The 12,887-nt window shown below is 37.1% G+C and overlaps 1 protein-coding gene across 22 annotated transcripts in view; it reads right to left on the bottom strand.

Moving 5' to 3' along the window:
* The window catches only part of BRAF (B-Raf proto-oncogene, serine/threonine kinase), a 168,376-nt gene that overhangs the window by 67,570 nt on the left and 87,919 nt on the right, over positions 1-12,887 (bottom strand). For 19 of the 22 annotated variants that reach the window (XR_015161978.1, XR_015161983.1, XR_015161980.1 and 16 more), the window contains 2 exons: positions 8,926-9,029; positions 7,969-8,071 (listed from right to left, as the gene is read on the bottom strand). Coding sequence is in view for 11 of the 22 variants with exons in the window: in XM_086395215.1 (XP_086251341.1) it covers positions 7,969-8,071; positions 8,926-9,029 (207 nt within the window). In the remaining 11 variants the exon portion in view is untranslated. Of the gene's footprint in view, positions 1-7,968; positions 8,072-8,245; positions 9,030-12,887 lie in introns of those variants that run through there. The other 3 variants (XM_086395226.1, XM_086395227.1, XM_086395225.1) reach the window with 2 other exon arrangements.

The raw sequence follows: 12,887 nt of genomic DNA, 5'->3' as shown, positions 1-12,887 counted from the left end.
ACAAAAACCAAAAACACTTCCAAGGAGGAGAGGAAAGAGGGGGAAAGGCTGTCATGTTACAGATGATCTAATTTCCAATGGAACTGGCAATCAGTAAATAATGTCTAAAACTGATAAAGAAGTTGTGATCTTAAGTTATTATTCAGTAACATGAAAAGAATCACTAGAAGAGCTTAAAACAGAAACCATTAAAAGTTAAGAATGTAATTATGTTGAATTGGTTCATAGAGCTTTTCAAGTCTACTATATCCTTCTACTTTTCTATCTATTCAATTGATTTTTGAGAGTTTGATATTGAAACTCCAACTAAAAATCTTAATTTATCTACTTAAGAAATAATTGTAATATATAGTAGAACTATATGTAACCTTGTTCTGTATTTTCCAAGTCTCCTATGTCTTTTTTCAAATTTAAAAAAGAAAGGAGAAGGCTATCTTTTCACCTTGCTAATAGTTTCCTTTGATGTGCAGAAGCTTTTAAGTTTAATTAGGTCCCATTTGTTTATTTTTGCTTTTATTTCCAATATTCTGGGAGGTGGGTCATAGAGGATCCTGCTGTGATGTATGTTGGAGAGTGTTTTGCCTATGTTCTCCTCTAGGAGTTTTATAGTTTCTGGTCTTATGTTGAGATCTTTAATCCATTTTGAGTTTATTTTTGTATATGGTGTTAGAAAGTGTTCTAGTTTCATTCTTTTACAAGTGGTTGACCAGATTTCCCAGCACCACTTGTTAAAGAGATTGTCTTTAATCCATTGTATATTCTTGCCTCCTTTGTCAAAGATAAGGTGTCCATATGTGCGTGGATTTATCTCTGGGCTTTCTATTTTGTTCCATTGATCTATATTTCTGTCTTTGTGCCAGTACCATACTGTCTTGATAACTGTGGCTTTGTAGTAGAGCCTGAAGTCAGGTAGGTTGATTCCTCCAGTTGCATTTTTCTTTCTCAAGATCGCTTTGGCTATTCGAGGTTTTTTGTATTTCCATACAAATTGTGAAATTATTTGTTCTAGCTCTGTGAAGAATACTGTTGGTAGCTTGATAGGGATTGCATTGAATCTATAAATTGCTTTGGGTAGTATACTCATTTTCACTATACTGATTCTTCCAATCCATGAACATGGTATATTTCTCCATCTATTAGTGTCCTCTTTGATTTCTTTCACCAGTCTTTTATAGTTTTCTATATATAGGTCTTTAGTTTCTTTAGGTAGATATATTCCTAAGTATTTTATTCTTTTCGTTGCAATGGTGAATGGAATTGTTTCCTTAATTTCTCTTTCTGTTTTCTCATTATTAGTGTATAGGAATGCAAGGGATTTCTGTGTGTTGATTTTATATCCTGCAACTTTACTATAATCATTGATTAGTTCTAGTAATTTTCTGGTGGAGTCTTTAGGGTTTTCTATGTAGAGGATCATGTCATCTGCAAATAGTGAGAGTTTTACTTCTTCTTTTCCGCAAATGAAGCAACCGACAAACAACTAATCTCAAAAATATACAAGCAACTCCTACAGCTCAACTCCAGAAAAATAAATGACCCAATCAAAAAATGGGCCAAAGATCTAAATAGACATTTCTCCAAAGAAGACATACAGATGGCTAACAAACACATGAAAAGATGCTCAACATCACTCATTATCAGAGAAATGCAAATCAAAACCACTATGAGATACCATTTCACACCAGTCAGAATGGCTGCGATCCAAAAGTCTACAAATAATAAATGCTGGAGAGGGTGTGGAGAAAAGGGAACCCTCTTACACTGTTGGTGGGAATGCAAACTAGTACAGCCACTATGGAGAACAGTGTGGAGATTCCTTAAAAAACTGGAAATAGAACTGCCTTATGATCCAGCAATCCCACTGCTGGGCATACACACTGAGGAAACCAGAAGGGAAAGAGACACGTGTACCCCAATGTTCATCGCAGCACTGTTTATAATAGCCAGGACATGGAAGCAACCTAGATGTCCATCAGCAGATGAATGGATAAGAAAGCTGTGGTACATATACACAATGGAGTATTACTCAGCCATTAAAAAGAATACATTTGAATCAGTTCTAATGAGGTGGATGAAACTGGAGCCTATTATACAGAGTGAAGTAAGCCAGAAGGAAAAACACCAATACAGTATACTAACGCATATATATGGAATTTAGAAAGATGGTAACGATAACCCTGTATACGAGACAGCAAAAGAGACACTGATGTATAGAACAGGCTTATGGACTCTGTGGGAGAGGGAGAGGGTGGGAAGATTTGGGAGAATGGCATTGAAACATGTAAAATATCATGTATGAAACGAGATGCCAGTCCAGGTTCAATGCACGATGCTGGATGCTTGGGGCTGGTGCACTGGGATGACCCAGAGGGATGGTATGGGGAGGGAGGAGGGAGGAAGGTTCAGGATGGGGAACACATGAGAAATAAAGGAATAAAAAATTTAAAAAAAAAAAAAAAGAAAGAAATATATACCCAAATAAATGTTTTTTTAAATTATTTAAAAAAAAAAAAAAGAAAGGAGAAATAAAAGTAAAAGAATGATTTCCTCTATAGAGTGGCATTAAAGGCTAATAAGGGTTGGGGCAACCCCTTTGCACTATTTTAAAAACTATATACACTTGATTAAAATGTAATATACTTTGATTAAAGTGTTAAAAAAGTTACAAAAGAAAAAAAACTAGTTTATAATTAAAATTATATGAAAATCAGATTAACCCTACCTAAACTTGTTAACTTAGGACAAAAGATCGAACATCACTTAAAAGATGGTAAGAACTACGTTTAACAAATTATCAGTTTGTTAGAGGATCAGAACCCCTCAATGCATCTGTGAACATTCCTCTATGTGATGCTTAACAGAGCAACATGTAGGAACTCCATGTCAGAAGGCAAACGTGTCACATAAACAGAACTGTGCTAGGGAGGTTCTATCTTGGTAATGGACAAAACCAGAAACTGTTTACTACCATTTGGTTTGTGTATGTAATAAGCAGAAAACATAAGAAGGATAAGTAAATGACAAATGTTAACAACTGCTATTTGGGAGTGATGAGAGCATAGGTCACTCTATTTTGTCCTTTTTTTTTCTGTATATTCTCAAGTTTTCAGACAACATTAATCACACACAATAATAAGAAAAATACACTGTGATCCAGGATACAGTTGTATTCTTATAATATTACTCTATATATAATGCACATCAGAATTTATAATCCATTCTATTACATATAAATTCTTTTCATGATCCATTAAATTGATTTCAATACTCACTTTATAAACCTCTTCAATAAACACATATTTAACAGGATAAAATGTTATTAAAAGAAATGTTTCATAGAAAATGGTACCTTGGCATATCATCCATTCTGGCTTTTTGAGAATATTTAGACAAACTATTTAGATAATTTTAAGAGTAGCTCTTGCTTTCTTCACATTCTGGCTATGGATCAAGTTACAGAAGATATAAAAAGGCAACTAACTGATTTTAGCTTTGTTCCTTTTCCATTTGTCTCTGGATATACAAGCAGTAAGAAAAAGCTTTTTTAATATTTATGTGGCTATTATTTACTAAAGCAAGCATCTTTTTATACTTGAGCATAATCTCTGGAAAGTAGAGCACAGAAAAATATAAATTGTATTCATAGGAATCACCATTTTATAGTCATCTTTTTTGCTACATACTCATACTTTCAATTGCCTAATAATCTGTTTCATGAAGCCCTAATTTCTCTTCCTTCTTTAATCTAGTCGATTGCAGTCTTTCTTCCTGTCACTAACATACTTGAAAACTATGCATAACTGATTGTTTCTGTATGTAAAGGAAGTGGGAGAAAAAGAGAAGGAAGGGAGAAAGGAGGGAAGCAGAAAGGAGAAAATATGGGTATGCATTTGAGCATAAACTGAGTGACATATACCTCTGCATGTACACCTTTGTTTATAAGCAGCTACAGGAAGATATATCTTTTCTTTTGGGCCACAACTTATGCTTATTTTGGAATTTGAGACATGAATGGTAAACTCATGTGGGCCATAGAACAGGCAGTTTGCATGCATTGATTTGTAAGGTGTGGGGCTGTCTGAGGTTAGCATCTATGTAAAATGGGAAGGTCTAGACCCATGGCATCTGTTTCTAATCTTGCTTCTCCACCTTTCCTGCCTCCTCCACCCCATCCATTCCCAAGGATTCCTGGGATATATGTAAATGCTGAAGGAATCGCCTTTGTAACAGACTATGAAACCAGGGGGCATAAGCAGCCTTCCTCCCATAGCCAAGGAAATTCAGAACACAGAAGCAGAGAGAGGAATTCTTTCCCTTTCTAAGCAGAACACAGGCTTACTCTTGTTTCTATATGACGCTAAGAGCAATTGTTCAAAACCACAAATCTAACTAATCACACTGCTCCCTTGCCTATAATAGTTATTAAATTTCCAATGATTTTAGGGAAAAGTCCAAATCTTCAACACAGCATACAAGGACTCACATGAGCTTATTCCACCGGTATACATGCTACACTGTAACATCCGCCTCTCCAAGTATGTAGCCTCCATTCTAAACTTCTCTCAAATCTGAAAGGGTAACATGCTTTCTTGCTGTTCCCTTTGTCTAGCTAGTCTTCCTTTCACTCATCTTTCCTCATCCACCAGGTTTTAGGTTTGATAATTCTTCCTTTGGGAAAATTTCCTGACTCCTCAAAAGCCAGGTTAGAAATCTCTATTCTGTGTATCTGTTGTACTTCAATGGAGAAGGAAATGGCAACCCACTTCAGTATTCTTGCCAGGAGAATTCCATGGACAGAGGGGCCAGTCCATGGGGTTGCAAAGACTTGGACACAACTAAGCAACTAACACACACAGCACTTTAAACATATACAGTAATTAAGAGTCTTTATGAAAATTCTTAATTAAAACATTTATTCTAGGAATCTCTATTCTGTGTATCTATAGCACTTTCAGTTCAGTTCAGTCGCTCAGTCGTGTCTGACTCTTTGCGACCCCATGAATTGCAGCACGCCAGGCCTCCCTATCACCAATTCCTGGAGTTGACTCAAACTCACATCCATCGAGTCAGTGATGCCATCCAGCCATCTCATCCTCTGCCGCCTCCTTCTCCTCCTGCCCCCAATCCCTCCCAGGATCAGAGTCTTTTCCAATGAGTCAACTCTTCTCATGAGGTGGCCAAAGTACTGGAGTTTCAGCTTCAGGATCATTCCTTCCAAAGAACACCCAGGACTGATCTCCTTCAGAATGGACTGGTTGGATCTCCTTGCAGTCCAAAGGACTCTCAAGAGTCTTCTCCAACACCACAGTTCAAAAGCATCAATTCTTCGGCACTCAGCTTTCTTCACAGTCCAATTCTCACGTCCATACACGGCCACTGGAAAAACGATAGCCTTGACTAGACGGACCTTTGTTGGCAAAGTAATGTCTCTGCTTTTGAATATGCTATCTAGGTTGGTCATAACTCTCCTTCCAAGGAGTAAGCGTCTTTTAATTTCATGGCTGCAGTCACCATCTGCAGTGATTTTGGAGCCCCCCAAAATAGAGTCTGACACTGTTTCCACTGTTTCCCCATCTATTTCCCATGAAGTGATGGGACTAGATGCCCTTGATCTTAGTTTTCTGAATATTGAGCTTTAAGCCAACTTTTTCACTCTACTCTTTCACTTTCATCAAGAGGCTTTTTAGTTCCTCTGCACTTTCTGCCATAAGGGTGGTGTCATCTGCATATCTGAGGTTATTGATATTCCTCCCGGCAATCTTGATTCCAGCTTGTGCTTCTTCCAGTCCAGCGTTTCTCATTATGTACTCTGCATAGAAGTTAAATGAGCAGGGTGACAATATACAGCCTTGACGTACTCCTTTTCCTATTTGGAACCAGTCTGTTGTTCCATGTCCAATTCTAACCGTTGCTTCCTGACCTGGATATAGGTTTCTCAAGAGGCAGGTCAGGTGGTCTGGTATTCCCATCCCTTTCAGAATTTTCCATAGTTTATTGTGATCCACACAGTCAAAGGCTTTGGCATAGTCAATAAGGCAGAAATAGATGTTTTTCTGGAACTCTCTCGCTTTTTCAATGATCCAACGGATGTTGGCACTTTAAATATATACAGTAATTAAGAGTGTTAATGAAAATTCTTAATTAAAACAATTAGTCACTCAGTTGTGTCTGACTCTTTTGTGACTCCATGGACTGTAGCCCGCCAGGCTCCTCTGTCCATGGGATTTCCCACTCAATAATATTGGAGTGGGTTGCCATTTCCTTCATCAGGGGATCTTCTCAACCCAGGGATCTAACCTGTGTTTCCTGTGTTGCAGGAGAATTCTTTACTGCTGAGCTACCGGGGAAGCCCTAAGGCAGGGATCCTGTTTTCTTCTTCACTGTTATATCCCCAGATCAGACAAAATATTGGCAAACAAAAAGATCTGAACAAATATTTACTGGCATGTCTCCAACTGTACTGTGCAGATCCCCACAGCCTGCACCTCAGCTGCAGCTTGCTCTCACTGTCCTCTTGCGGCAAGGACCTGCCTGAGGCGCTACTTCAACGTTACTGACTTGGGTCTTCCTTTACCTTCTCATATCCAAATTTAATTAAGAAGAATAACTAAGAAAAAGAGTAGTCATCACTATGAAATATAAACTCAACTTTCTTTTTTTAATTCCTAAAAACTGAAATAAAAATTCTTAAGATTTATCTTCTCAAAATTCTACAAGTTAAAAACAAAATCAATACTAGCAAATGCCTTATCTCATGATAATAAAACTATATGCTTCATGGTAAATCTGACTGACATCAGGTATATTTAACACTTGTCCAAAAGATGCCTGATCTATTGAAGCACAAACCCGACTTCATTATTCACCACTAATGGAGCCCCCAAAACACTAACCCCCTGGGAAATCAGAAGAACCCAGCTGTTCTAATCACAAAGGCACAAGGGAAAACACTTGATGCTGAAAGGGAAGCAATTACTATCCATTTAGAAAAATAAACTACAGTTCAAATTTCATACACAGAAAAGTAAGAAATGCACTCCTGCCTTATAGATCATTCTAATCTTGGCTGCTGCCTACTCGCTCAGAGAACAGGTTCTCAAGCTCTGGGAACTGTACCCTTATCTCCAAGGTAGAGAAGTTCCATTGTTCCAGGCCTCAGGCTGGAGACGCTTAGCTTAGGCTAGATTCTGGCAAATGCAAAAACCAGATAAAGGGAGAAGTATGGAAGGAGAGCTTTAACATCTGTCTTTCTTCAGTCCTCAAGGAGAGCTATTCCACTTCCATTACCCTATCTTTCAGAAACATTTACACAAGTGTGTCAAGGTGTATGCAGAATCTATTTACCATGTTTAGAATGGATTTTTAAAAAAAACTTAAATGTCAAAGAGGAATGGTTAAATACACTGAATGTATATTCTTATGGACTACTATGTAATCATTATAAAGCTAGGTGTAATGACATGGAAAGATACCTATGATGCTGTGCTTAACACTTTTTTAAAGTATCATACAAAATATAATTCCACTTTTAGTTTTTTTTAAAAAGGAAAGAAATGGAAAATAATGAAGGAAAATGAAGGAAGTAAAAAAGAAAGAATATTTTGGGCCTGCAGATATAAGAACACACATTTTATATACAGAAAGACTTTGGAAGACCACACAATAATCAATTGTTAATAACAACTATTTACCTCTGGTAGGGTACTTCCAAGTTTTTACTTGATATACTTTCATACCATTCAAAATTTTTAAATGACTATCTATTACTTTTTAAAATTAAAGACAAAGTATAATGATTAAAAAAAAACCTGTTTAATATGTGGTGCTTTTTTTCCCTTTAAAGAATAAAACTGATTTTCAACTTAGGTAAAAAAACAATGCCAAAATTATTCATCTCATACTTCATTCTTTAAATAAAAACTCAAAGAACTTAACGATTTTTGACACTGAAATATAAAAAGTACATACAAAGTTGTGTGTTGTAAGTGGAACATTCTCCAACACTTCTACATGCAACTCCTCTCCAGTAAGCCAGGAAATATCAGTGTCCCAGCCAATTGGTTTCTTCTCCCTGAAAAGCGCAGACACAGCCTTTCTTGGTTATCATACCTAAAAAGCTTCATATACCTCATGCTGAAGATATGAAAATTGGTTATTGAGGGGCTAGTAATGGTGAGGGAGTTTTGGCTCCCTAGTCTTCCATCGTTAGAAATTTAAATGGCAATAAATTAATTTTTAAGTTTACCCCAAATAAATGTATCACTCTTGGACAAACAGCAGGGTAAAGAGATGTACTCTTTTCTTCAAGTCAGCTCCAGAAAAGACCTACAACAGCAGAAAATGGATTGTTCCTGGGGTCCAAAAAAAAAAAAACAAAAAACAAAAAAAAAATCACAGGTATGGATTTACCTATCCATTCAAAGAAAAAGAGTATTCAGGGGACAATATGCCCCCAAAAAGGAGATCTCTTTTTTTTCTTTTCCAGATGGGATTCAAAATTGGGAGTGGCAGGGGTGGGGTCATGGCAAAATTTCATGCTTTCTGAAAAATAATTCAATATAAAATGTTAATTTTGATAAGTCTTTGGTGAAACTATGAGTTTATATTAAAAACAGGAGTGGGAAAGAGTCCATTATTCAAATAAGAAACAGAGAAAATGGTTCAAAATTTTAAGAATCTCAAACTCCATATAAAGTCATTTTATCAGAATAATAAACACCATCATTACACAAAATTATCTAATGTTCACTTCTCAAAGGGCATACCAGACTTGTTTAGGCTAATTAACTTAGTTTTTTTTTTTTCCCTGAGGTTGATTTTCAATACCCTAGGTTTGGGTAAAGATCTTACAGAAAACCTCAAAATTTGGTATCTGATGTTTTTTCCCCTTTTTAAACAAAGTTTCACATCACATACAAACCATACCCATCCTGAATTCTGTAAACAGCACAGCACTCTGGGATTAGACCTCTCATCATCAGTGCCTTCTTCAGGCTGTCCCGGACTGTGACTCCACACCGTGCAGGTACCTAGGGTATCATAAAGTCAGGATATGAGGTAGAGAAGTAAATTATATATTTTTTCACATCACTGGAAAAAAAAAACCAAAACCCAGTAATTTACCTTTATAACATTTTGAAAATGTCATATGGATTACTATGTGAGAAAATTATTTCTAGGGCTAACAACATTAATGGAAAATTATGACTCAAGCATCTATTACTCACCAACTCAAGGCAAAATTAATTTTTGGTTTTTTATTAAAATTACAAAATATCTTAAACACATAAAAGAAAAGAAAATACAACAGATCACTAAGTGCTCTCTGCTGAGAAATAATAAATGTCAACATTTAAAGCAAAATCAACTTTGATCCAACATTGTTCAAAGCTGAAAACGGTAATCCTTCAATTATTATGGTCGTTAAGAGATCTCTTACTGATCCTAAACATAGAAGAGAATACTTGTCTTAATGTATTCAGATGGTATTTGTTGTGTAGTTGTTTAGCATTCCTATTTCCTCTGGGAACCCACCTTTCCCTAAAAACCACCTGGTACTCGAGAAGTTATGAATCCAGGGTCACTACTCTTCTGGCTGCACATAAGCTGGCTAATCAGTTTCCCATATCCCAGATCCAGGGCTAGATATATGACCTGAACAGTACTACACTTCTTCCTTTAACTGACAGATAGACTCTGGTTGACAGAAGTTTCTTTCCTACTGTAAAGTTCCAAGAAGACAGAAATATGGAATCCCTAATGGTTATCTTCCCTAGTACACTGAGAAAATCTGGCTACCGAATGAAGCTAACTTAAGGAGAAGCAAAGATGACATTAGGAGCTAAGAGAAAAGAGGCATCGAAAAGAGAGAGAAAAAGAATCTTCCTGTATATTTGAAGTTATCTCTACCTTGGTCTTTTCTGCCAGTGACTCATCTCCCTTCTTATTAATTTGAATAATTTAAAACTGAAAAAGAACTGACAAACACAGTGTAGATAGACTAAGGTGAAGCAATGGGAGTTCAGGTTGGTCGGTTTTTATGCGGAGAGAGGAGTGGAGGGTGACAGACAAGATGTGTTAGTTAATAACAAAATTAAAGGTTTCATTCTTGTAAATCACTAAGTGAAAGTAAAGTCGCTCAGTCGTGTCCAACTCTCAGCGACCCCATGGACTGCAACCCATCAGGCTCTGCTGTCCCTGGGATTCTCCAGGCAAGTTTAAATCACTAAGGTATTTAGCAAACCAGAAGTCTCTAAAGAAATTGGGACTCTTATGCCAGAGGTGAATTGAGTGAAAGTGAATATAAGACAGCTGAATTTCAACAGTATGTCAATGGGGAACAATCTATAAAGCCAAATTAGGACCTAAGATTAGAAAAACAAGAGACAGATTTTAGCTCAATATAACTGTTAAAACTATCCAGCAAGGGAAAAGTTTGAGGGAGTAGGTTCATCACTGAAAGTATTCAAGAGACTAGATTTGTACAGTTGATCCTCTTTAATTCATGGATTCTGTATTTGCAAACTTGATTATTCATTAAAATTTATTTGTAACCCCCAAATCAATACTTGCAGTGCTTTTGCAGGCATGCACAGAAGACTGAAAAATTTGACCCTTCCCAGCTGAGGTTTGGAGAAGGCAATGGCACCCCACTCCAGTACTCTTGCCTGGAAAATCCCACGGACGGAGGAGCCTGGTGGGCTGCAGTCCATGGGGTCACTAAGAGTCAGACACGACTGAGCGACTTCACTTTCACTTTTCACTTTCATGCATTGGAGAAGGAAATGGCAACCCACTCCAGTGTTCTTGCCTGGAGAATCCCAGGGACAGGGGAGCCTGGTGGGCTGCCATCTATGGGGTCGCACAGAGTCGGACGACTGAAGCGACTTAGCAGCAGCAGCAGCTGAGGTTAATCAAGGTAACATGCCTTCTATTCCTAGCTCTCATACTGTAAACAAGTACCCTATGCCAGGTGACTTTTAAGCTAATGGACCCCAGTCTGCTGTGAAGAAATAAACAATCCAGGGGCCAATATACAGAGGCCATCTTTGGCTCATTTATAATAGTGATCCTGCACTTGTCCTAGGAGCAGTTTTTCAGTATTCACTAATTCAGTGTTTGCAGGAAATATACAGAACATAACTACTGCCAATATAGAGAACTGTCCATACCTTCCAGAAATAATGAACAGAAGGGAAAGCTAACTTTTCCCCTCTGCTATTCGTATTCTGCCTACTTAGGTGGCAACCCTATCTTTAGTTTTAAACCCCAGCCAATCTATCCTGTTATCAGTGAAATCTTTTTTAAAAAAGGTATTCTTAATGTGTGTGTTTGCCAAATACTTCTGAGAACCTGATGAAAGCCTTAGAATAATCTCTTTGAAACATAAAAGTTCAAGCCCATCTATGGACTGCTGAGGAGTCCACTGAACTCAGAATTTCATTCTGTGATATAATCTTACATTAGTGTTCTCAAATTTTTCCATTTAATTATAGGGTGAAATCCAAATTCCTTAATACAGCATACAAAGTCATTAATGGACTGGGGCTATCCACCCTTCAGTTTCTTTGCTAATTTCTCTCATGCACTCCTGTAATGCCATCTTCTAATATAGCTAAGCACCCTTATGCTTCTCTAAAGAGGTTGATTCCAAGGTGTATATATGTTTCATCAGTAGGCAAAATTTTGGTTTCCCACTCTTATCACCAAGGGAAAGTCATCAATCTGTCCTTCATCCACTTCAACAGGCTGATTTTTGTTTCTTCATGATACTACCTGTTCAACAGACTGACAGACCAATGGAATGAAACAGAAAAACCAAAACTAGACTCTTCATTCAACACATAAATAAAATCAAAATAAAGGCAGCATCTGTAACAGGGTAAAGATGAACTTTTAACTAATTGATGCTGAGACAACTGGAACCAATCTAGGAAAAGAAAGTTCATCCATACTTCATACAGTATCATAGGGTAAACTCCAAGTGGATCAGATTTAAATGTTGAAGGAAGGAGGGGACAAACCATAAAAGAACTAGAAGAAACATGGCTCCCTTACAATCTCAAGAGAAGAAGGCCTATAAAATTATGATGCAAAATCTGGAAGCCATAAAAGAAAACACTCACACAACACACTACAGTCAGCCCTCCATGTCTGTTGGTGCCACATTCATGGATTCAACCACCCGAGGATCAAAAATATTTAGAAAAAAATCCAGAAAGTTCCAAGAAAGTAAACCTTAAATTTGCCTACTATAAGTAATCTGGAGATGATTTAAAGTATACAGGAGGATGTGCATAGGTTATATGCAAATATTAATACTATGCCACTTTATGTAAGGGACTTGGGCATCTAAGGATTTTATCCTTATATAGTCATCCCCCAATATTTGTAGGGGATGTGTTATGGGGTCCTGGAACAAATCCCCTACAAATACTGGGAGAATGACTATATAAGCAAAGTCAAAAGACAAATACAGATTGGGAAAAATATTTGCTACTTATGTGACAGGAAAATAAATTTCCTGATACATAAGGAGCTCCTGAAAAATTGAGATTAAGACCAACCCAACAGAAAAATGGGCAAAAGAAAGAGAGTTCAGGAAAACAAATTATAAATGGGATTTAAAATTAAGAAAAAGTGTTCAACCTCAGAGAAAAGCGAACTTAAACTTGCCAAAATATTTTTTCACTTATCAAATGGGCAAAAATACAAAAGTCTAACAACATATTCTGTTGGTGAGGCTATGGTAAACAGGCATCTCATACAGTGCTGGTTAGTTCAGTTCAGTTGCTCAGTCATGTCCGACTCTTTGCAACCCCATGGACTGCAGCACGTCAGGCCTCCCTGTCCATCACCAACTCCCAGAGTTTACTCAAACTCATGTT

Source organism: Bos grunniens, chromosome 4 (assembly GCF_055505025.1).
Source record: "Bos grunniens cultivar Pamir isolate PY7600 chromosome 4, Bosgru_T2T1.0, whole genome shotgun sequence".
Classification (NCBI taxonomy): domain Eukaryota; kingdom Metazoa; phylum Chordata; class Mammalia; order Artiodactyla; family Bovidae; genus Bos; species Bos grunniens.
Note: the sequence above shows the minus strand (reverse complement) of the source record. Positions and strands in the feature narration are given on the sequence as shown.